Here is a 24062-nt window from a genome sequence, read left to right as displayed (position 1 = left end):
AATTTGCAAGATCTTTGGAGTGCATCATGTAGAATGATGTGGAACATCGTGAAACCTGCCTGGCTACGCAGGAACCATATTTTTACCATTCACCGAGCGTATTATTCACCACTTAGGCTTTCTAAATTCACACATGAAAAGGCGGTGGCCTGCGCGAGATGTGGGCTGCTGGCCGCTTCTGACATTCATATGTTTTATGAGTGCCCTCACTTAACCCTTTTTTGGGATGACATAAGTAAGACTCTTTCAGTATTGGTCGTCTCCAATATTGTCTTGAATCTCGCCTCAGTAATTTTTGGTCTTTTTGAAGGGGTTCCTTCTTCTGAGAGGAAGTTAATTTTTTACTCTATTCTGCTCGCTAGGAGGGAGATATGCAGGAAATGGAAAGACTCTCTTCCTCCCTCTATCAATGATTGGTACGCTTCGGCCTTGCAGGTTTCCAAGCTGGACTTGGCTAGAGCAGGGAACCCGGAAAAAACATCTTTCTGGCATTTGCTGAAATGGGACCATTGAGTACCTGGGTTTTTTTTGTTGGGCATAGCCGCGTCTATATGCTCTCACCAGCATCTTGGCTGTACTCCAGTGACCTCCGTATGGTTTTATTCCAGCGATCGTTATGGTTTAAGTTTAGTTGCTGAGAGATGAGGCCCACCTTCCATTACTGTCCCCACCAGTTGAAACAACTGAGGCAGCACAACGCTTATAAACCTATAGATTGCTTATTTAGAACCTAGGTGGCAAATGAGGACATAAAAAAAATAAAAAAATTAAATAAAAATACATATACACACCACACACAAATATGGCATTTACCATTTTAACCTTGTATAGAATGTTATGCTCCTCGATGCAGATACATATGGCTGAACAAAATTCAGTAAATTTGGCATGCAAATAGAACTTAACTCAAGGAGGTGAATTTGCTTGGCATGGTGTAAATCAATCCAACAGATTTTAAGAAGTCACCATTTTAAAAGTGTTCTGTCAGGTGTTCTGTCAAGAAGAGGTTACAATTTAGAGCTATCCGGACCAACAATTTACAGATCCTTCATAAAGGATAGGCAAATGTATTAAAAAATTAAAAACGCATCATTTGGCCAGGGAGCTTTTTCGCACATTGTGCATTACAGCTCCACAATCTGACACAGAATTGATAAATATGTAGCACTGTTAACCAGAACTGTGCATTGAGCCCTGTGTTGAGAAAATAAGAGAAATATTGCATAAGGGGGCAGGGTGAACCCACCGTGGCCAATGTGAGGGGGACTTAAATGGACCTTCCCCCACAAACAAAATAAATATTTTTAAAAAATATGATTACAGAACTCAGGAATGGAATGCAGAATTTGTGATCCCTAGGTCCCCCCTGACTCCTTTGGCCCAGTAATTTTTGATATGATCAGAAAATCTTGATGGCAATATTGGACTACTGTAAAATATATATATATATATATATATTCACTGAAAAAACCATAGGTTATAGACCATATATAGTTAGGAATTAGCATTTACAAAACCTTGAAAATTCACTGAAAAAACCATAGGTTATAGACCATATATAGTTAGGAATTAGCATTTAAAAAACCTTATTTTACTCACACAAAACCATTGAAATTCCATATATAGTTAGTTGCACTAACTATATATTGCGCACCCGCAATCCACTGCTGATGATGTCACATATTACATCATTCATGACATGGTCAGTGACATCACTAATGACAACATCCAGTGACTATGTTTCTGTAAAGTTAAAATATGTCTTACATATTGAAGAATGAGTGGATGTATAAGTGTCTGGACGAAGGATTTAGTAGGTGCATGACTGAATGTATGAGTGAGTGATTAAATGTGTCTCACTGAGTGCATGGGTTAGTGACTAAACTGTCTTAATTTGTGCATCATTATGTCTGTTGTTCTGTAAACTGCTGCATGTGTTGATCAGTAGCTATATGAGTAACTATATGGGTTATTGATTGATTGCCCAAGTATTTGCATGGGAGACTGAGTGTGTGTGTGGCTGGATGGGAGGTGTGTGACTCTGTACAGATCAATGTGTACTTGTATCAATGATTGTATAAGAGAGTAAGTATGTGTTAGTATATGGTTGAAAACGTAAGGTGCTCTATGTTTAACTGTATAGAGTAGAAAATGGAAGTGTGATTGATTCTTTACAGGACTGACTAGGTGTGTGAGTAACTCCATGGATGAGTGGCAGAGTGTGAGTGTCTGTATAGGTGTATGAGTGCATATGATTGTGTTGTAAACATGAGTGATTGTATGTATGAATGATTGTATGGGTGAATGAGTGAATGTGTGTGTAGACGTAGGAATCAGTGAGTACGTATGTAGTAACTAGTATTGGTGTGTCAATGGTTTCAAAAATTATACTCTGTTTTTAACACTGGGTGAAACAGAGGTTATATTAAAATGTGAGGAGATGCATTGTATTGTCACATGAATGATATCATCAGTGATGTGGTCATTGATGTCAAATGAGATGTCATCAGTGATGTCATTTGAGATGTCATCAGTGATGTCATCAGTGATGTCACTGACCATGTCATGAATGATGTAATATGTGACATCATCAGCAGTGGATTGCGGGTGCGCAATATATAGTTAGTGCAACTAACTATATATGGAATTTCAATGGTTTTGTGTGAGTAAAATAAGGTTTTTTAAATGCTAATTCCTAACTATATATGGTCTATAACCTATGGTTTTTTCAGTGAATTTTCAAGGTTTTGCAAATGCTAATTCCTAACTATATATGGTCTATAACCTATGGTTTTTTCAGTGAATTTCAATGGTTTTTTAATAGCAAATATCATAAGCTGTCGAATGTCAAGTACGTGGTAAGAATTTTTTTTTTCGTGTTTATGCACACTGATCTGCTTTGATTGCTGCCCCCCACCCCTCATTTCTATTAGGAGTACTCTCTCTTTGCAGATAGTGAAGGGTAGTTAACGCAGCCCTTTCCCCCTTTGTAATCCGTCGTGCCTGCTTCTCTCTCCATTTGATTGATTGTTCTCTTTGGTTCATTCTCTATTTACAAACAAGCACAGAGTCGCAATACTCTGTTTAGTCTTTGCAGATAGCGAAAAATCGTGTAAAAAAACAAAAGGAATCGAGCAAAATCAGTAGGCCACTAATGGGATCTCTTTTGACCTCGCTAAAATAGAAACATTAGGAACAACCTGTTGAAAATAGCAATGCGTATGTATATAAGCGGCGTTCATTTGTGTTCACAGTACCCCTTGTTGATTGTTTCAATCGAGCATTGAATTGTTCGAAGTTAATTCTCTTAACGATCTTCTCTACCTGCAAACGAGGAAGAATAGGAATATTCTATCTCCCTTTGCAGATAGTGAAGGGTAGGTAACGCAAGCCTTTAACACGTCGTACCTATTTCATTCCTCATTGATTGATTGATTGTCCGAACATTGACTGTTTGGGAATTAGTTCTTTTTGGAGGTATTCCCTGTTTGCAAATAAACGTAGGAAAATCTTTGCAAGTAGTGAAAGGGTACGTAATGCGGACCGTTCTCCCCCGTTGTAATCTGTCATGCCTATCTACTCCCCACTGATTGATGCACCTTTTTCACCCGGACCATTTACTAGAGATACGTCATCTGGCCCGACCAGAGAGCACCCCTAGTGAAAAGGACATATGCAATAATAACGAAGTGATCACTGTATCCTGTTAACAGAAACTTTACCATGAAACAACCTGGAAAGAAAAAAATAGGAAAACGAAAATCAGTAGGCCACTGATGAACATGAACTTTTATTAAACAACGAACAAAGAAACGATAACATAACGTAATGATAAAACCTATTAATGTCCTAGAAACAAGAAAACGTTAAAATATGCCAGTGGTGAGAGACCAGACAAACAGTAAGAGAAACCAAATCACCCCTCGCTGTCCCACCGCCTGCCACGCCAAAAAAATCGATAGACTAGGGAAAATGCAAGTCAGTAGAACATCCACCCCCACTCTGGAAACTTCCAAGGTGGGGCAGGGTTCCGGCTACGCCCAGCCGGGAGCAGCCCATATAAGGCAGGTCCTGCTGCCACGCCTCGGCCAGGAGATCCTAACGTAGGGTGTAGCCGGAGGAGAGGCCGAGACCAGCGGGACCCGGCCAGGGGATTGCCTTTACAACGCTGAACAGTTGCAGGGGGGGGGAATGTCTCCTCGACCCTCCCCTCTCTCTCCCAGTCCGGCCGCGGTGGCCCTTGAGAGTTGCAGGTAGTCCCGCCACATGCTCTTCCGGTCCGACCACCAACGGTCGGGGGGCCGAGGCCGACGGGATCCGGCTGCAGCCGATAAACCAAGAAACCCGTTCATGGGGCCAGAGCCAGGGGCGTCCGGCCGACATCCACCGGAAGCCTGGCCCGAAGACGGACGGGACACTTCTTTCTTTTATAATGGCTGCGACAACACTGGAGGGGGATGTCTTGCACATGCCTCCGACCCCCCCCTCGTCCTCATCGCCTGGTCCGGCCATAACAAATCTCAAGCGAGACGCCGTGGGGTGCACTGGGAGGGAGAGACGGTGCGAACAGGCCTCTCCCGCCTCCCCAGGTGGAGGCTTCCCAGCTGCACCCTCAGCGCTCCAGGCGGTGGCATCCTAACAACTACAGTGCTGCACAGTTTCGGAACGACCTAGATAACGGTTCTTCCACTGTGGCCATGCTGCAACGTCTCGCCCGGCAGGGTGGAGCCCGTCCGCTCATGTGACCCCGCGATCGCCGGTAGCTGCCGAACTCTCAAAATGGCTGTCGACCTGGCAAGAGCGGGCCCAACATAAAGAAATGGCCCGGTCACTGGTTGACTCCACCACCGTAGTCCTCCACGACCTTGAAGATTCTAGAGGAGCCGCGGGAGTCTCCGACCCCCGATGGGTAATGACTGCCATGATCGCCCGTGGAGTGACGAAACTGTATCCGCGGGACGTCGGCGCTCCCATGCTGGCGCCAGCCTCACTTTGAATTACTACAATCCTGCAGACCTCACTTCCGGTGAAAGCACAGTGTGACCCGGTAGGAAAAATTATTGCACCCCCTCCCCTTTTTGACTGATAGTTCAAACCACCGATCCTTTCCTTTGCCCTTTTAACGGAACTTTGGACTGCCTCCCCCTCTTTTACATTTTCTAGAGAAAACAAAACATTAACCACTACATTAGCATAGCAGTTGACACCAGAACTGTTTTCAAATTGAAACCAACAACATCTTCAACAGAATCCTTTTTGTTTCTGCTGTGACCCTGCTACAGCACAGGCATTGTCCCCAGCAGTAATTCTGCAATGCCGGTAAGAATAGCTGTGGTGCCTACTGGACTCACTCACCCCCGCGGCGCCCCACGCCGTTTTTTGCTGGGCGGCAACTTACTAGACATCACTTTCGTGCCATCTAGATTTCAGCGCGTTCTGCTGCCTTGGAACTATTCGCACAACAGACCGCTACTGACAAGAATATTTCATTATTGGTGCTGTCAATTTCAATAAATCTATTGGATAATTAAAAAGAAATTGCCACGGTCTCTTCGTTGTTTAAATGTTTTTACTGTTTTTGTTTTGTTGTATATATTTATATGTTATTAAAGTTTTATATTCCTACTACTTTGTTGGAGTGCTATATATTTTTAATGTGACACATAATTGTAAAAACTTTGATGTACAAAGAGTCATTCCTGGAATCTTCCGCTCCAGGCTCGGTCCCCTCCCCAATCACAATACAGGATGGTTTTCAGATAGTAGGAACGCGTGTGCTGTGACGGATCACATCGGGTGTGGGCCTTGATCTACTATAACTCCTTTGAAGAGGGGTGATTCTTTACAGCTGGGGCCATAAACTACATCTGCAGGGCTAGCTGATAGCCTAGGACCGGCCTGGACATTCGGACACAGAGGAAGAGGAGTGTCAGAGGGTGCGGTAGTGAATAGGGCGAAAGGGAGGTGTCGGGCGGGCACAGAGTGTGATTCTCAGGGAAGAGCAGCGCAGATGGGGGAAGGTTTATTGCCCATGCATAAGACAGAGAGCGGTGGTGACCAGTGCCTGGGGGAGATGCTTACGAGGGTGAGGAGCCATGCTACGAATCGACAGCGTGCAGAGAGTGGGTCTGGTCAAGACATCTAAAATGGCTGCCGTGCACGACAAAAGTGTGGCATTTCAAAAAAGGCAAGATGGCGCAGACAATGTTTTTCAACACTTCCTCATTTCCTTCGAATCGAACGTTAACAGACGTTGGGGCATATTACCAAAGTTAAGCGATATTTATCGCTAACGATGCTTACCAACCAATTTTTTACCACTAAGCATCGTCAGAAATTATCGAAGATAAACCTTACTATTATCAAGGTTTATCGCAAATGCGATAATAAACGGCCGCAATGCATGAATATCGCTAAAAACTCAGCGATATTCATGCATTACCGAGCTAATACTCTTAGCCATGTTATCCACCTCCCATTGGATAACATGGCTAAGAACTGCTCAGGGCAGGTGTTACTTTTTGGAGATATTCGCGCTTAGCGCGAATATCTCCAAAAGTTGGTAATAGGAGATAGATATCTTGCATGTTGTAATGCAAGTTATTGTGGTATATGGAACTCATACCATAATCTCTCAGGAAAGCAGAAACTGATCCTTTTGGGACCGCCTAAAAAGGCCTAGGGGGTGAGGAGTACTCTACTTTGCCCCCTTTTCACGTTCCGAACTATTTTATTTTACTCTCTTCTGTAATTACACAAAATAGCAGCGATAAGATGCATCGGAGACACACAGTGAGAGAAAGGAGGCCGGAGATGAAGAAGAGATGTCAAATACACATTGGAGATAATATAGTGGCAGAAGGGAAGTAAATATGAGTAAACTTACCATGTAACATAAAAATGTTGCACTCTATACTATAAGTCTCATTTTATACTACAATCACTTCGCTACAACCTCATAAATTAAAAATAAAAATAAATAATGTCTCAAACAATTTTTGATTTCTAAATATAAATTTATTCTTCAGAATTTTCTAAATTTGAAACAACTAGTAACATGTCCTCATCAGTAATTTCCTCTTCAATCATCTCATCTGGAATCTCCTCATTAAAAGTCTGCAATGATGATTCTTGTAACTCTATGGTCTCCAAACACTCGATAAATTCGCCATCAAGAGATTGATCAAAAAAATCATTCAAGTCATCTCCTCCTTCTGACAATATTTCATTATTGGTGCTGTCCATTTCAATCAATGTAGTGGAATCATTCAAGTCATCTCCTCGTGACAATATTTCATTATTGGTGCTCTCAATTTCAATCAATGTAGTGGAATCATTCAAGTCATCTCCTCCTTGTGACAATATTTCATTATTGGTGCTGTCCATTTCAATCAATCTAATGGAATCATACAAGCCATCTCCTCCTTGTGACAATATTTCATTATTGGTGCTCTCAATTTCAATCAATGTAGTGGAATCATTCAAGTCATCTCCTTGTGACAATATTTCATTCTTGGTGCTGTCCATTTCAATCAATCTAATGGAATCATACAAGTCATGTCCTCCTTGTGACAATATTTCATTATTGGTGCTCTCAATTTCAATCAATGTAGTGGACAATTCAAAAGAAATTGCCACGGTCTCTTCATTGTGAGCCATTTTATTTTGAAATTGCTTGCTGTAAATTGCAGAAAAAAATAATCACTTTCATTTATCGTTTTTAGTAATACATAATATAAAACTAACTTCATCAAGTATTTAGTATAACAGAAGGACTGCAAATAAATAACAGAAAACATTTTTCAAATTATCTTCAAGTGTACAACATAGTTCCCCTTACAAATTAACAACTCACCTTTTTAAAAGTAGCAGAAGTGTTAGTACTGTGTAAATCAAACACCAGAAATTCACCACCAAAAATTCCTCACAAATGTACCTCAGACAGTAGTATCACAAAATGGCTGTGGTTTCCTCTCATTTGACATATATACATAACCAATTAACTTTCATCACACACAAATACAAAACCAAAGTAACATTTTAATTGGTTCTAAATTTCAACACTTTCAAATGTGTTTTCCCCATGCAATTTTCCATAGGACATTTACATACGTCTACAGCCTGAATGGCTGAACGGAATTACACCAAACTTGGCAAAATGGTACATCAAACCTAAGAGGTCAGGAAGGATCTACTATGCCCCCTTATGGTCATTTCCCCCTTCGCTTTGGCCTCCTCTTGTCTCTCAATCCTACCGAGGGACAAGATGGCGGCCGCTACGGACTGTTTGGAATGTTGACAGACGCCGGAGAACCAATCAGCTTCGCAAAGCTCCGTAACGCGAAAAGTACGCGAAGCGGAGCGCTGTTACAGATATATATCTTTTTTTCAACGTTAATTTCTCAAAATCCACTGGAGCACATATATTGAGACCTAGCAAAGGCACATCGGGCTACCAGTCCCTAATATTTTGCCAAGTTTCGTGCAAATCCATTCAGCCGTTCGATTATTATTATTTTGTTTTTTTTTTGCCCCGCGGGGCCCTTTTAAAACCTCCACATCAAACCTAGGGGGTCAGCGAGGATCTACTATGCCCCCTTATAGTTATTTCCCCCTTTGTTTTGACCTCCTCTTGTCTCTCGATCCTACCGAGAGACAAGATGGCGGCCGCTACGGACTGTTTGGAATGTTGACAGACGCCGGAGAACCAATCAGCTTCGCTTCACAAAGCTCCGTTGCGCGAAAAGTCCGCGAACCAGAGCGCTAACCGGTCCGCTGTTACAGATATATATCTTTTTTTAAACGTTAATTTCTCAAAATCCACTGGAGCACATATATTGAGACCTACAAAAGGCACATCGGGCTACCAGTCCCTACAATTTTGCCAAGTTTCGTGCAAATCCATTCAGCCGTTCGGGCTAAAAGTGAGGCCAACCGCCCTATGGAAAACTCAATGTTAAAAACACGTTTTGGGACCCCCCTTTTTTCTCGGCCCCCACTGGACGAACCCCCCCCAAATTTTCAAGGGCTGCTCAGAAACAAAATGTGCCATTTTCCTGAAAATTTCAGCCGATTCCGTCCACAAACGCCAAAGTTATTAGACATAGAATTTTCAAAAAACCCATAGAGAAAAAATCCTAACTATATATACCTACTGGCGACCGCCAGTAGGTAATATATATATATATATATATATATATATATATATATATATATATATATATATATATATATATATATATATATATATATATATATATATATATATATATATATATATATATATATATATATATATATATATATATATATATATATATATATATATATATATATATATATATATATATATATATATATGTATAGTGAAGTTATGATGTCTTTTTGTCATCATATATCTTTGAAATCTTTGACATGCATAAAAAACACATTTAAAACATAGTTAGAGTTACTAATTAAAACTGATAGCCCTCTGAAATTGACTAGTTATGGTTAGCTCTGCAATCTTCAATTCACACACCAGAAATACAAACCATAACTCACACACTAAATGCAATGCTCATGTATTCGGCTAACGCCTTAAGGTCTCTGTCCGAAGTTCAGTCGGGGTGGGCCATGCCCCCTACTTTCCATGGGTGAGGAACCTCCGCTGCACACAGTCTTTGGCCTTTCAAAAAAGTGGATGGCTTCTGGGTGGTGGTCTGAGGCCAAGTCCTGTTTCCAATCCCTTGGTAACATGGCCTGGCTTCATAAATTTAATGTTTTCTGTTTTGGTTTTTTAGAACCTTAGATCCAGTCACAAATCCCAGAGGGATCCTAAAATTACAAATTTTGTTTTGTTGTTAGCAATCCTTACGACCTGTCTGGAGATCGAGATGCAGATTTTGTGATTCCCCAACACTGATTCGGGTTCACGGTCTTGAGATGGCTCATCAGGTTAGCAAACTCTGTCCTAGGATTTGCAAACCCTGTAGAAAACCTTCTTTTAAATATTTTTTTTAGGAGAACTGTTGATCCCTTTGTCCCCGTTGTGGACAGTTTACAAACTCACTTTTACAAACTGTGAATGAATTAACAATCAAGATGTCTTAATGCTAACTCTTCATAGGCAGTATGACCCTTTTATAATGGTAATTTTTTTAATTTGTTTGCACTGTACTAATAAATGTGTGTTTGTGTATTACATATACATATATTGATGTATTTGAAGTGAAAATACCTGTCGCTGCTCCTAGTGGGAGTGCTGCGGGGCAGTGGGGCGGGATGGGGGAAGGGCAGGGCGGGGGGTAGTAAACTCCAGCATACGGCGACCCGAGTTAAGGCATAAATAAATAAATAAAACAGATTACATTGTGTGCGCTGCAATGCAAACAGAGTTTTATTTATTTATGTACTTAACTCCAGTCGGCCGTATGCCGGAGTTTACTACCCCCCACTCTGCCCCTCCCCACTAACCGCAGCACTCCCACTAGGAGCCGCAACTGGAAAATGCATGTGGCCCAGTAGCACTTGTTACGTAGAGCAACTGTACTACTAAATGCACATTCACAAATGTATTACTAAAATGCAAAGGTCTAATTACATATTATCAGAAACACACTGACATAGATGAATCATTGTTTACAGTCTCACAGACTGCAAGCTACAGTGGTTTACTTAAACAGGGAAACAACTATGTTAATGGTCACAATGTCTCTTCAATGTAATTGTAGCCCAGGACAAAAGTAACCCCTTGCCTCTTTGGTTGGTTAAACACTTAAAAAACATAAATACAAATACATATAGATGCACAGAGTCTAAAATGTTCAACAAGTTGCTTCGTATACTATATATCACATAGTGGTAATAGTGCCAACATTACATTGCTACGCACAGTTGCTGTGTTAACTGGTTTAGACAATTGTTGTACAACTAATGTATTGATAACATTGCAGTTGTATGTTGAGTTAGGAATAGGTGCCCATGACCTGGATGCAATATATGCTGTTTGAGGGCTAGGGAAAATAAGTTGCTTCTTTTGAATTCGCATAAGCTGGTACATTTACAGTGAGTGGTTTTCAGTCCTGTGATGATTTCTATACATTTAAAAGGGTGTGTTTCCATGTCTGTCACGTTATGTTGAAGTATGTTTTGACCCATTTCTTTTTTTGTTTTCAGCTGGAGCATTTGGTTTCAAAGACTTGTGATACTGTGGATCTTAGTTTTACAGGGGCATGCTAATATAGAAAGAAACATTTGATGAAGAAAACTAATATACATCCATTTACCAATCAGTGCCCACATTGCACACTGCCAGACCAGATATCCTAAACTCTGTATTTGCAAAGATTCACTAAGACTTTGCCCCACTGCCGTCCAAAACAGATTTAACACTTCTTGCAGCACTTTTACTATGACCTTTCTAGTGTAACTACGTGTGCTGAAAACTTGTTTTAAATGGAGCTAACATGATAATGAGTATCAACTAAGTTTCACCTTAGTAGGTGTTCACCTATTTGCATAGAACTTCCCTGGGCATTCCACAAGCTCACTGTTAGGAACGTCCACAAATGGAATGTCAGACAAAATATACACATTTGTATGTGGCTTACTGGAATATCATGGACTTAACCCAGTTTTTATATTGTCCTAAATAATGGTGTAACTAGCACAATTGTAATTTACTTCTTTTTCTGGCATGGACTTTCTTAAACCAGGAGTAAAAAGTGTAAATAAGGCTCCTAATGCACAAACGAGACACTTGGTAGTTTATCAAAATGAAGTGCACACTTTTCCCAACATCTGTAAACCTACTTATTACATTGTATATCTCACATTATTAGATGTAGAGATACTACTGTTAAAAATACACAATTATAGTCAAAGGGAAGTACATATATAAGGATGATGCTTCTGTCTTACCTCATAAGAGTCTCTGTACATATAATAATTACCACCTGGGAAATCAGCAGCCCAGTTCGTATAATAAACTCCACTTCCATCAGTCCACAGGAACTTATCTTCAGCATTTATGTCATTGAGCCCAATCCAGACACCAACCTTAATTCCCCTTAGATGATAGACAAGGAAATCTGAAATAAAAAACATACAGGATACCATAATCCTTATTTTTGAATTGGTTGCCAATCAGAAATGCAGATTAACTAAATAAACCTCTATATTATATAGCATAGATCCTCAAATGGAATTTCTATAGTGTGGAGTGGGCCATTGTCTTTTCTAGTATATCATTACCAATTGGCTCCGCATTGAGCTAGTGATCACATGCATGCTCACTTCTGCAAAGTCACGACAAGTAACACCTTGCCAAGATCTATTCACATCTAGGAGACATAACTGATCTCCTGCAAATGTTATCTACCAAAACTTTGTTACCCAGACTTTAGCAAGTGAAATCTCAGTCTTTTGGTAAATCAGTCAACATATTTGCCAGATACTTATGATAGTACCAAAAGATACGTTTCCTGCAGTGTCTTAATATAATATGGACATGAAGTACATCGGCATTATTGAGTTAAACACAAAGAATGCACTGGATCAGCCAGATCACATTCTGTAAAAAATGGAAATATGACAGGATTATAGTCAGCTGGTAAACTCTGGTTGTACACCAGAAAGGGACCTATTGATGTCGATCTTACCTTGATAGATCTACATTTCACCTGACTGCTGGACTCCTCTGCCCTCCAATTAACTTTCAGGAATGAAACAAAGTCGTCCTGGGTTAGGTTTGAGAACGTGCTTCAATCCTATGTTACTCCAAACTCACGTTTGTGGTGCGTTTGTGATGATTTAATCAACGGGAACAATAACTGAGGCTCTGGACTTGAAGTAATTTAGGAAGATAAACCACACTTTGGAACACCCCCTTTGCCTTCTCTTAAGTGGGATTTACAAATTTCTCTGCATTTTTGTAGGAGAAATTCTAAATAGTAAATCCAAATATTCCAAAGTGGATCAATGTAGTACGTGATCATTTAATCATCAGAAACAATATCTGTGGGTTCTGTAGATGACAACATTTATAAACATGGGCAGAGATTTGAAGCTCCACCTGAATGCACTTGCCAAGCTATGCCAGGCACAAGTTTTGATGTGTCCGATTGGTCCTATTAGGAATGTCAAGTGATATCTCCTTAAGACTTCTATTCCACCAGAGTGGAATTCTACGTAGAGCAGAATTCCACATTCGTAGAATCGAGCCCCCTGAGCAAATGCACACTTACAAATGCAGAAAATGTTTTTCATCATGAAGAGAGTACTTCCCATAAATCCCCTTTCTGATAAGAGATTTACTCTAATGCTAAGGTGGAGTACCTTTAATGCCCATTTTCATGGTAGAAAATTATCAGATCAGATTCTTGGAATCCACATTCTGACAAGACAAACCATAATTTGAAAAAATCCCTTCCCATTTCCCTGAGTGAGATTTACAATCACAAATTTCTCTTCGCCCGACACAAAGAAAACTGAAACAGCAAATCCATTTACAGATGCATGGAAACCTTTTCTGAATTACTTGAATGCAGAAATAGCGATAGTTATTTCCACAATCTTACATGCACACCTTAACATGGCCCTTGGCATTTTGCAACATGGGACCCTGTGTCTCACTGTATTGTTTGGGGTTACCATTTTATTGTATGTTTTCTGCTTTTTACCGATTGACCTTCAGTTTGACTGTGCACACAGTCTTTTATCAAGATATTAATCACGTGCTGTTTCTTTGTTTACAAAAACTCATAATCCTGCCTGGGAATTCACACCCGTATTGCAACTGTGGTAATTATATTGTAATGCAGCCGACTAAATGCTCTGCCATCTTTTTTTGTGGCCTAGGCCTTGACTGCTCATCCATCTCTGTTTGTAGAGTTGAGAAAGCTTTGGTGGCCAACTCTCCTTTGAAGACAGAGTACGCACTATCCACCTTTGGTAGAGAACACTAAAATTCATTCCACTTTATGGTGCTTGTCAGACATTGGGACCTCTAGTTGGCAGTGGTATACACCCTGTCCAAGTAGGGACCCTTCCTTCTAGTCAGGTAAGGGGCTATCACACATAAGATAACCCCTGCTCATCCCCTTGATAGCTTTGCATGAGCAGTCAGGCCTATCTCAGAGGCAATGTGTAAAGTATTTGTATATATATCACACACACACATACAGTAACACAGTAAAACACTACAAATAGACACCATACCCGGTTAGAAAAATTAAAAGTATATTTACTTCAAACAAGACCAGAATGACAAAACTCCAAAATACAGTACTCTAAATATGATTATTTAAAAGTTTAAAGCAATTCTGGCCATAGAAATTAATAAATGGGGTAATTCTGCACAAAGTACCAAAATGCACGAATAACAACAGTCACAGAGGAGGGAAAAATTGGAAAATACAGCAATGTGTCGGTTCCTAAGTCTATGGGGAGGCGATGCATTAGTTCTGCTGCATGCAAGAGAAATGTTGTGTCAAATCCAGACTGTCAGGGGAAGTGATATGTTCAAATCCAAGATGGTTCTGGTCTGTGGGTGATGCACTGGAAAATTTGGTGCATTTGTGCGATGCATGGAAATCCGGGCGCGTTGCAGGTCGATGTGGTGGCGTCAAACAGGTGCTGCATCACTTTCTTAAGCTGTGGTCCAACGATGCGTTGATGCATTCAGCCACATAGCAGAGCCTATGTCAGAGTCAGTGTGGGGGGTCTTGTACTTTGAAGGCACAGTGCGCTGAACTAAGGCTGTGGCGATTTCTTCGGTCGCGGACAGGTGCCACAGTAATTTCTTTGACCACACTGCAATGATGCATATAAATTTCTCCTGCATGGTGGTGCTGCATCGGAAAAACAGGATTTGTATGTCTTTTGCAGCTTTTTGTAGCACAAACAACCTATAAGAGGCCAGAACAGGAATTGGCACCACTTGGGAAGTCAAACCTCCAAGCACTGGAGTTCAGGGATGTTGCAGGTGAATTATTTTATGGCCCTGAGACTGCTTAAAAACAGAGAAGGACACACACGGTCTTCGAGAAACTTCACAAGCAGGAAAAAAAGCAGAATCCAGTCCCTTTTCTCTCCAAAGCAGTAGCAACAACTGCAGGCCAAACCAGAAAAGCAACACACAGCAAAGGGGCAGTACTCCTCCTCGCAGCTCTTCAGTTCTTCTACTTGGCAGAGTCTCCTGTTGATCCAGAAGCATTCTAGAAGTCTGGGGTTTTAGGTCCAATATTTATACACCTTTTGGCCTTTGAAGCAGGTGTTCTTCAAAGGATTGTCTTTGTACTGCACATGTTCTTGTCTTGCCTGGTCTTGGCTCCAGACGCACTCCCAGGGGGTGGAGCCAGCATTGTGAGAGGCCAGGCACAGCCCTATTCAAGTGTATGTGACAACTATGCCCACCACTCTTGCTTAACGTTGTGATGGGCCATCAGGATATGCAGGGCACACCTCAACTCTCTTTATGTGACTGTCTAGAGTGAATGCACAAACAGGCCCCTGTCAGTCTAAACCAGACGTTGATTCTACATGCAGGTAGAGGCACAGGATGGTTAACCAAGAAAATGCCCACTTTCCAAAAGTGGCATTTTCAAACACACATTTTTAAAACCATCTTCACTATAAGATGTGTTGTAAATTCTGAGTTCAGAGAGCACAAACTCCAAATCTCTACCTGTTCCCAATTTAAAGTGACACTTGTAAGATATTACAAGGCAGCTCCAATGATAGTATGGAAGACCTAGCTCTTGCAAAAATGAAAAATTTAATTGGTAATATTTCACTATCAGGACATGTAAAACACACCAGTACATATCCTACCTTTCACATACACTGCACCATGCCCATGGAGGTACCTTGGGCCTACCTTAACTGTGCCTTACATGTAGTAAAAAGGAAGGTTAGGGCCTGGCAAGAGGGCGTACTTACCACATCGCTATGGCAATTTAAAACTGCACTCACAGACACTGCAATAGCAGGCATGAGGCAGGTTTACAGGGCTACTAATGTAGGTGGCACAGACACTTCTGCATGCCCCCTAGTAGCATTTGATTTACAAGCCCTGGGCGCACCAAATACACTTTACTAGGGAATTACCAGTAAATCGAATATGCCAATCAGCGAGAAGCAATCAGAATTACAATTTATACAGGGAGCACTTGCACTTTAGCACTGATGAGCAGTGGTAAAGCACCCACAGTACATTAACCAGCAAAATTGAAGTCCAGCACAAAGTCAAAAATACAGGAGGAAGAGTCAAAAAGTCAGGGGACACCACGCCAAGGACACCTGGTCTAGCAGTGCTTACTTGCCCCTGGCATGGCAATATCGGTGCATTCTCTTGGATAATTTACAAAATAGAGATGAAACGCCTATACGGGGTCAGGGTGCTGTGTTGGGCTCAAGAATAGATGGAAAAATGTGTCCCTGAAGATAAGATAAGATTCAAAAGAGCAATTCACAAAACAGTCATTAAATAAGAATTGACTCAAAAAGGGGTTGGATCCATAAATTATAAAACCATGAAGGCTTATTAAAATATTAAACTGTAACACAGAAGGCGAAAATATAGCCATTCTCATTAACTCATTAACTCATCAGAACTCATTAACCATCAACACTCTTAGTATTTAAAATAGATGTAGTAACAATTTGAAAAGTAGTCTCTGGGCCTGATTTAGATGTTGGATCACTGTGTTAGTACCGTCGGCATGGAAATAGTTAACTTCTAAGATGGCGAGGGTACTCCTCCCGCCACATTTAGAGATAATCACTTGCCCAGCTTAAAACTCTTCCCCTTGCAGGAACAGCTGAAAATGCATTAATAAAAAAAACTATGACCCGCTCGCCCTGGGAGATTTTACCAATGGCGTGGGGATAATTTTGCAGTTTTCACTACCTGTTACCGCCAGGGTTTACATGGTGGTGACAGACAGTGACAACTGGTCATGTGTTTGCCCACTGTAAATAGAGCGATGCCCACATGGCCAAACCTCAAACAGCCCTTACTCTAATAGAGGCATATGTAGACAACAGATGTAGAGTAGTCTCTGCTGTCTACTTACTGAAGTTCCACCCTACTTTTAATGAGGCAAGCTGATCTTCAGGTTTGGGTAAAGCATCTAAATAAGACCCTAAATCCGGAGTATGCAGCTGATGAATAGATAATCAGGCAGCATCCCTGGTAGAGACCAAAAAGAATCCCAAAAGAATCTGGTGCACCACCAAAATCAGGGCCTTCTATAATAAATTTTACATCGGAAAGCAATGAAAATATCACAGTCAGCACAGGGCGAGCAAATGTAACATCACAATGTCAAATCATGATACAGCATTATAAATGTCACATAATACCACCATCAGGGAACTATTTCCCAAAATGAATAACAATAAGTCCCCTCTGACCTAATGTCATCAGTGGTGCCAGAACAAATCTGGTTACATAAATAATGAAAAGTCTCATAAATGAAAAGCCAACAGTGAGCAAGCGGGTAGAACCTTGTTAAGTAACATAAGGCTTCCCTTGGAGTACGTCACAAACAGCATTCCATCGCAATACATCAGTGCAGATTTTTCTGGGTGTGGTGTTGATGAGAAATGAACACATCATGAATAATATGAGTGCTCCAGAAGCAATATGGAGCTGATGCCTAGTTGGGACCTAGATTGGCCTAAACTCCAGAAAACAAAGTAATGTACATTGCAGAAACTTAATTTGAATAGCAAGAAGTTCATGTTAATAATCAATTATAATGCATATCAGAAAATAGTTACATCAGCCAAGATCAATGAAAAAGGCCAATATGAAACCATAATTTCTCCTTTAAACTTACTCTACAAAAAGTCTGTGATTTAGCAAAAGTTGATGGTGTACTGGTTTCTACTGAATCTTGTTTGATATCCATTTATAAGTCTGCTTTTGACAGAACGTAGTAGCAAATACTTATTGTATTGTTTGGTAAATTGACTGTAAACTATTCCAGCCTAAAGGTAACAAATTAATACAATTAAATGAGCAAGCGTTGGCAAAGCCAGTAGGTCTCGTCTTGGGAAACCTACTCACCATGAAAGGGTTTTTTTTCATTTAAATTCACGGAAAGCCGCCATACTTATGTAATGAGTTTTGGTGGTTAGCTTCAAATTTATTTTCTTTAGGCAAAAGAGCAAATATTTTTTAGAATTGTCTTTTTACCTTATTCATAGCTTTGTGACCAACAATGGCAGGTCACCATTTTGAAACTGTAAACTAAAAACTAACTTATGTGTGGGGTGTCATGCAAATAGGGGTAAGTTAGTGGTTGGAAAGTAGGGGTGGAGCAGGGAGTTTGGATGGTGGGAGAAAATGGGCAAATGTGTGTGGCTGATAGGAGTGTGCAGCTGCCTGGCCTTTGCTAAAAGATTTAAAAAATGTTTTGGGCGGGACTAGAGAAGGAAACTAATCCAATTAAAAATGATGAACAGAAGAAAGGAATTATGGGTGGTAAAAAATGAACAGGGAAGAAAGCCATAGAATAAGGAGCAGAGAACTGAGACAGACAATTAAGCTAACATATTGCAAACAAGGGGCAACCCCATTTAATATCTTTTGTGTTGTAGACAACAGGTCTTTGATGACAGCTAGGTAAAGATTAAGGACATCATAATTACAATATCAACACCATAGAAAAAACAATTATCTCACCTTGTATGTCTTCACTAGTTATGCTTGCAAGGTTTCCTCCAGCATCAATACATTCTTGTCTTGAAGCACTCCATGAAAGTTCTTTTTCACCATCCTTTCCAAATATTTTATAGCACTATAAAAGAAATCATTTGAAAAACTAACTCAGTTTCATAAGTCAAAGTGAGTTATTCTGATTCTGCGAGTGTAGCAAGTAAAACCACAATAAAAATGTGAATACATTCTTACTCTTATAAAGGTGTGTAAAGTTACACTAACAGTAGGGGACAACATCACAAAGACTAGAAAAAAGTGATGGGTGGAATGCTTGAAGTAATCCCAGCCACTGAGAATTACTATGAGATGCATTGAAGTCCATCTTGATTTTAGGTTGAGCCTGGACGGCACATGCTCCGTTCTTCGCGGCATTCAGGTATACACTTGTACCTCCGTTCACTCTCCGCCCATATTTTTCATTGGCTTGTGTTATTGTCCTTTGTAAATGTTGACTCCTGATTCATTAATAGGCTTGTTAGTCCCTCCTTAGTACAGCTGTGTCTACATTTGTACCTCCCATGAAGACTGCCCTTTTACTTGTGTTGCTACACAGAATGTTGTAATTACATTCTCCAAGCACTATTTTTTGTACGGTTTTGTCTAGGCAACTGGCATGGACGGTCAGTGTAAAAATTCAGGACAAAGGGTCAAAATTCAGGACAAAAATTCAGGACAGAAGGTCAAAATTCAGTAAAAAAATTTGGGACAAAGCATACTTTTACAGACATATCAAAGGAGGTCACACAATAATATATAAGTAAGTAAATAGACAACCAAATTAAGTACAATTCAAAATAAGTTTATATAAGGTTGAGAAAATCGTGCACTTCAGTTTTTCAGCATGCGCTCTGCTTTGCAAAGGGACATCAGGCCCTTTCTACAAGCAAGATGTGTGCTAATGTAACAATAAACATTAAATAGTATTATTTTATTTGTAAGTTGAAATCTGACTGTTAAATGTACAGTGAAAAAGCTGTTAGTTATTTTATTTTTATTTTCTCCAGCATGAAGCCAAGACAAAAGCAGAATACCTTGCACTAGTCTGATGCAGGAGAAGGCACACCACATGCTGTCACTACAATAGGGCCCACTGTCATTCTATATGTGCTAATCAACTGCAGTCTCAGAATGACAATGGGCCACTCCACAGTCCGGGAGGGGCAGCTGCAGGCAGTCTTTTCAGTTTAAAAGATAAGTGCAAGAGGCTCTGAGTGAAAACTTTTAAACTCATGGGGCCTCTCGCAGGGGAACAGCATACCTTCCTGAAAATTCCCAATTTGATTTTAGTATGATGTCTGTAAGGCGCCCTTAATTTGGGAACCCCAAGTTACGGACGCCTTGTGGACATCATACTAAAATAACAGACGGTCCGTGATGGTTGGTCACCCTAGCTTTATCCTGCCTGGACACACTCTCCCACAACGGTTTATTTCTTTTTGTATTTAAGTGGTGCAGCAGCCTCAGCACTAATAATGGCTGCCACACTTTGGTTTTTTTCCTATTTACTTTTTGTTACAATGCAGGCACCCGTGCTTTAGCTTTAAACATTTTATCCAGTGCTTTAAATGGGCCAGTACTGTCCGGTACTGAGTACCAGCCCTTTTTTATTTTGCAAGGGAGAGTACCGGGACTTCTCACGGGAATCGTAATTCCCATGTCTAAACTGGGGTGGTGGAGTGAGCTAAAGAATGAGGATGGATTAAACCCAGATCAGTTGACTGGGTGTGAGCGTTTGACTTGCTCATACACTCCGTCCATCATCCCCTTTGGTATCGCTTTGTTCGCCCTAAATTGGCAGGGTATGCCCAGACGTGGGTCCCTTGCTCACTTTGCCACTGGATTCAAGATAGTGTGGCTGATGAGGGTTATGAACCCAAAACCGGTCCCAGGATGCTTGTTTCCGGTCCAGGGAAGACATGGCTTGGCAGTTCGGGCTGGACTGTTCCCATTGTAGTGGGACTGAGCCTTGCATTCACACAGTGTTAAGTTAGCATGAGCTTATTAGAAGTTTAAACGCCACTTTACCTTTTGCTTTCTTTTACACACGGCGCACACTTCTGCTTTTATTTAGAGTTAGGCTGAGTGTTTTGTTTCACATGAGAATAACTTGTTTTTCTACATTGCTAGACTTGCTTCGCAAGCTTAGTCTGAACAGTGAGTGCCGAGGCCTTCAAGGTTATCTAAACACTGTAGCTGCTGTTCGAACTGATCAGCGCACAATCCTGCCATAACATATATGCAGCTGTGGCCAACTCAAATACTGGCGTCTTTAATTATGCACTGTGTAGGCATGATAGAACACACTTGGAAAACATTCATATGCTGAATGCTTGTGCAGAACTCGATGTGATCCACTCCTGCTAATCTTTGAGGTATGGGGTCGCCTATGCAAGCCTAAGAGACCTTCTTTAGTTATAAAATAACCTACTAGCAAGGGAGGGTGAAATATAGGTATATATTTAACCTGTTTCCATTTAGCATTATAACATGCTTTCTCCCTTTGTATTTTATGGAATTGTAACTATGCTGACAATCTTATTTCTTATCATATGTCTGCTTGTATTAGCTAAGATGCTGCACCTGAGGACACGGCGTTAAAATAAATATTTTAAACTTGCACGGGTCTATATTTACTCCCTGTTTTGGGCTGGTATGAGAGTATAACGAAAGAGTGCTCATGTTTCCCACCTTACCTAAGGTAACCTAAGTCGCATGTTCTGGGTTGTCTAATACTTGGTTACTTTGCTATAGGACGCAGAGCTAATGAGACACTGATGCTAGTCTGGCAGGCCGATTTTGGGTACTAAGGTTAGTTTTTGGCACACCCTAATTCACTGAGGTCCTGAGTCTCTGTGCACAGTTCTGTGTCTGAGCAGAATCCCTGCAACACCATGAGGCACAGGGTCAGAGTGATTTGCATATGGCCATGTCTGAACTGGGGTGGTGGAGTGAGCTAAAGAATGATGATGGATTAAACCCAGATCAGTTGACTGGGGGTGAGTGTTTGATTTTCTCAAACGCTCTGTCCATCATCCCCTTTGGCATCGCTTCACTCCTATGGTACAGCACAATGGAGAAATCACATCTTTCACACTTAGGGCATTTAATTGAGAAAATATTAAAAGTGATGAGCGAAATGGTTTAATCTCTCCATTGGTAAGTGATCAAGGCAAAATTCCATTCCACTATGTTTTGTTCTCTGTGCCACTCCATACAGAGGTCAATCATATGAAAATCAGGCTTTGTCTAGCTCCAAAAGGAACAGTCCATTCTAAACTACTTTACTGAAAGCCAGGTTTTCGAAACAAGATAATCTAACCTAAGATTTCCAAAGGAAGGAAGACTAGCCTTGTATGATTCACCTCACATCATTTATTGTGAAAGTGAAAGAAAGGTCTATTTCAGGTAGATTCCAATATATTATTGGTACGAATACCACAAATAAAGAATATGAAATAACAGTTGTATAGGAAAGCTGCAGACCATATCACTAAGTACTTTGTATGCTACCATCCTCTTTCAAACACACAGCTTTTCTTGCTCAGATACTTTGCAGAACATTTTTTTTTAAATTACCAGAAGATATCTGCGTGTTACATAACTTATCCCAGGACCAGGGACCCATTAAGAGCCGCGTGAAACACCATCCACTGGAGTGGGAGGACTAGGTTTATTTTTTGGTGGGCCAGGTTTTATCGTTCAGTTCCCTGACATTACCACAAACAATACCTGCAACAAGCACAAATGCATGCTGGTTCACATACCCTGCAAAACACAGACACAAAGAGTGTTTCTTAATTACCCCAATTAGAAGAACATGGCCTACTTTTTTAGCTACCCGATTTACTAGCATAGGCCAATTTTATTTTGGTGCCTGGGCCTATATGTATGTCCCAGTCTGACACTGCAGCTGAGCTAGGTCAGTTTCACTTCAAGGGATGTCATCTTTAATCATTCCTTTCTGGGCTTCTTTCAGAAGCAGTAAAGTACCCAAGATGAAAGCGATTGTTGTACCAATCCAAAGTCTTTTCAGATTTGCTACAATTGCCATGATGGAATGGGATGGCAGAGTAAGGACAGATGCCATATTGCTTTGAGAGAATGAAAAGACATAGGTATCATGAAGCTAAGTTTAAGACCTTCACAGCAGTAGCTACCCGTTTCAACACTGTATGTGTTCAGAGCCACCAGACACAAAAGCCTTGCCACCAATTAAGGCAAAACAAGTGTTGACATACTTTTCTAAGTTACAACTTTGAAGATGCGATATAGCAGAGAAGGTTACCATAGTGTCCTCCAAGGTGTAAATCCAAGACCACATGGAGCTTTATCCCCAATCCAAGACCCCATGGAGCCTTATTACCAATTCAAGACTCCATGGAGGTTTATCATCAATTCAGACCCCATGGAACTTTATCTCCAGTTTAAGACTATTTCAGCATTAGGTGACAACGAAATAAGTCAGATATCAATCAATCAATCAATCAAGGGATTTGTAGAGCGCGCTACTCACCCGTTATTTTATTTTTATTTATTTTAAAAGTTTTAGATAGCGCGAACAAGATCTTTGCAGATAACAGAGCGCTTTACAAAGGCAGGTGGAAGGGTAGGGGAACAGGGGGCATAGTAGGGAGGTAGATCATCAAGTTCATGTACATAGCAACAATATTACATATAGTACAGGTATGAGGTAGCATGGCCTAGTTGGGACTTAGGTCATCAAAACAATGTAAATAATACAGAAATAGAGAAAATACAGATATGAGGGAGCAGGAATCTAAGCACTTTAGTCTAATACAAGTTAAAAACACCCGTGCATAGGAATATATAGGCTATATAATAATATATTATTGGCAATACTGATCGACGCATTGTAAATCAAACGTAAATGTTCAAGTGTATTTAGCCATAAGGATATTTTTGACTTCTTTCTTAAAAAGAAGGGAGGAGGAGATGAGCCTGGTTTCAGGAGGAAGTGCGTTCCAGATCCTAGGCGCCATTCCTGAGAAGGAGCGTTTGTAAGTTTTTTCCTTCCGGAATCTTCTCGGTTTCAGCAGAAGATTGTTTGTACTTCTGGTAGTTCTGGACCCGCCGGAAATTGTCAACTTATGAGTGAGGTAGCTGGGTGATTTCAGGTGTATAGCCTTGTGCGTCATGCAGGCAATTTTCAGCTGAATTCTGGCTTCAAGAGGCAGCCAGTTCAAGGATTTAAAGTCTAAGGACCCTAAAGTTAGGGTCTCAAGGCACTTGGGGGGGTCGCTGCTGCTCGAAGAGCCAGGTCTTCAGTTGCTTCCTGAAGGCGAGATGGTCCTGTGTCAGCCAGAGGTGGGTGGGGAGGGAGTTCCATGTCTTG

General features: G+C 40.8%; 1 protein-coding gene across 1 annotated transcript in view; it reads right to left on the bottom strand.

Annotated features, from left to right (window-relative positions):
• Positions 1 to 24062, bottom strand: part of LOC144784640 (macrophage mannose receptor 1-like) — a 765034-nt gene that overhangs the window by 144085 nt on the left and 596887 nt on the right. The window contains exons 21-22 of the mRNA XM_078663569.1: positions 18674 to 18788; positions 11902 to 12071 (exon numbers count right to left, since the gene is read on the bottom strand). Coding sequence (XP_078519695.1) covers positions 11902 to 12071; positions 18674 to 18788 — 285 coding nt within the window. The remainder of the gene's footprint in view (positions 1 to 11901; positions 12072 to 18673; positions 18789 to 24062) is intronic.

Source organism: Lissotriton helveticus, chromosome 10 (genome assembly GCF_964261635.1).
Source record: "Lissotriton helveticus chromosome 10, aLisHel1.1, whole genome shotgun sequence".
NCBI lineage: Eukaryota > Metazoa > Chordata > Amphibia > Caudata > Salamandridae > Lissotriton > Lissotriton helveticus.
Note: the sequence above shows the minus strand (reverse complement) of the source record. Positions and strands in the feature narration are given on the sequence as shown.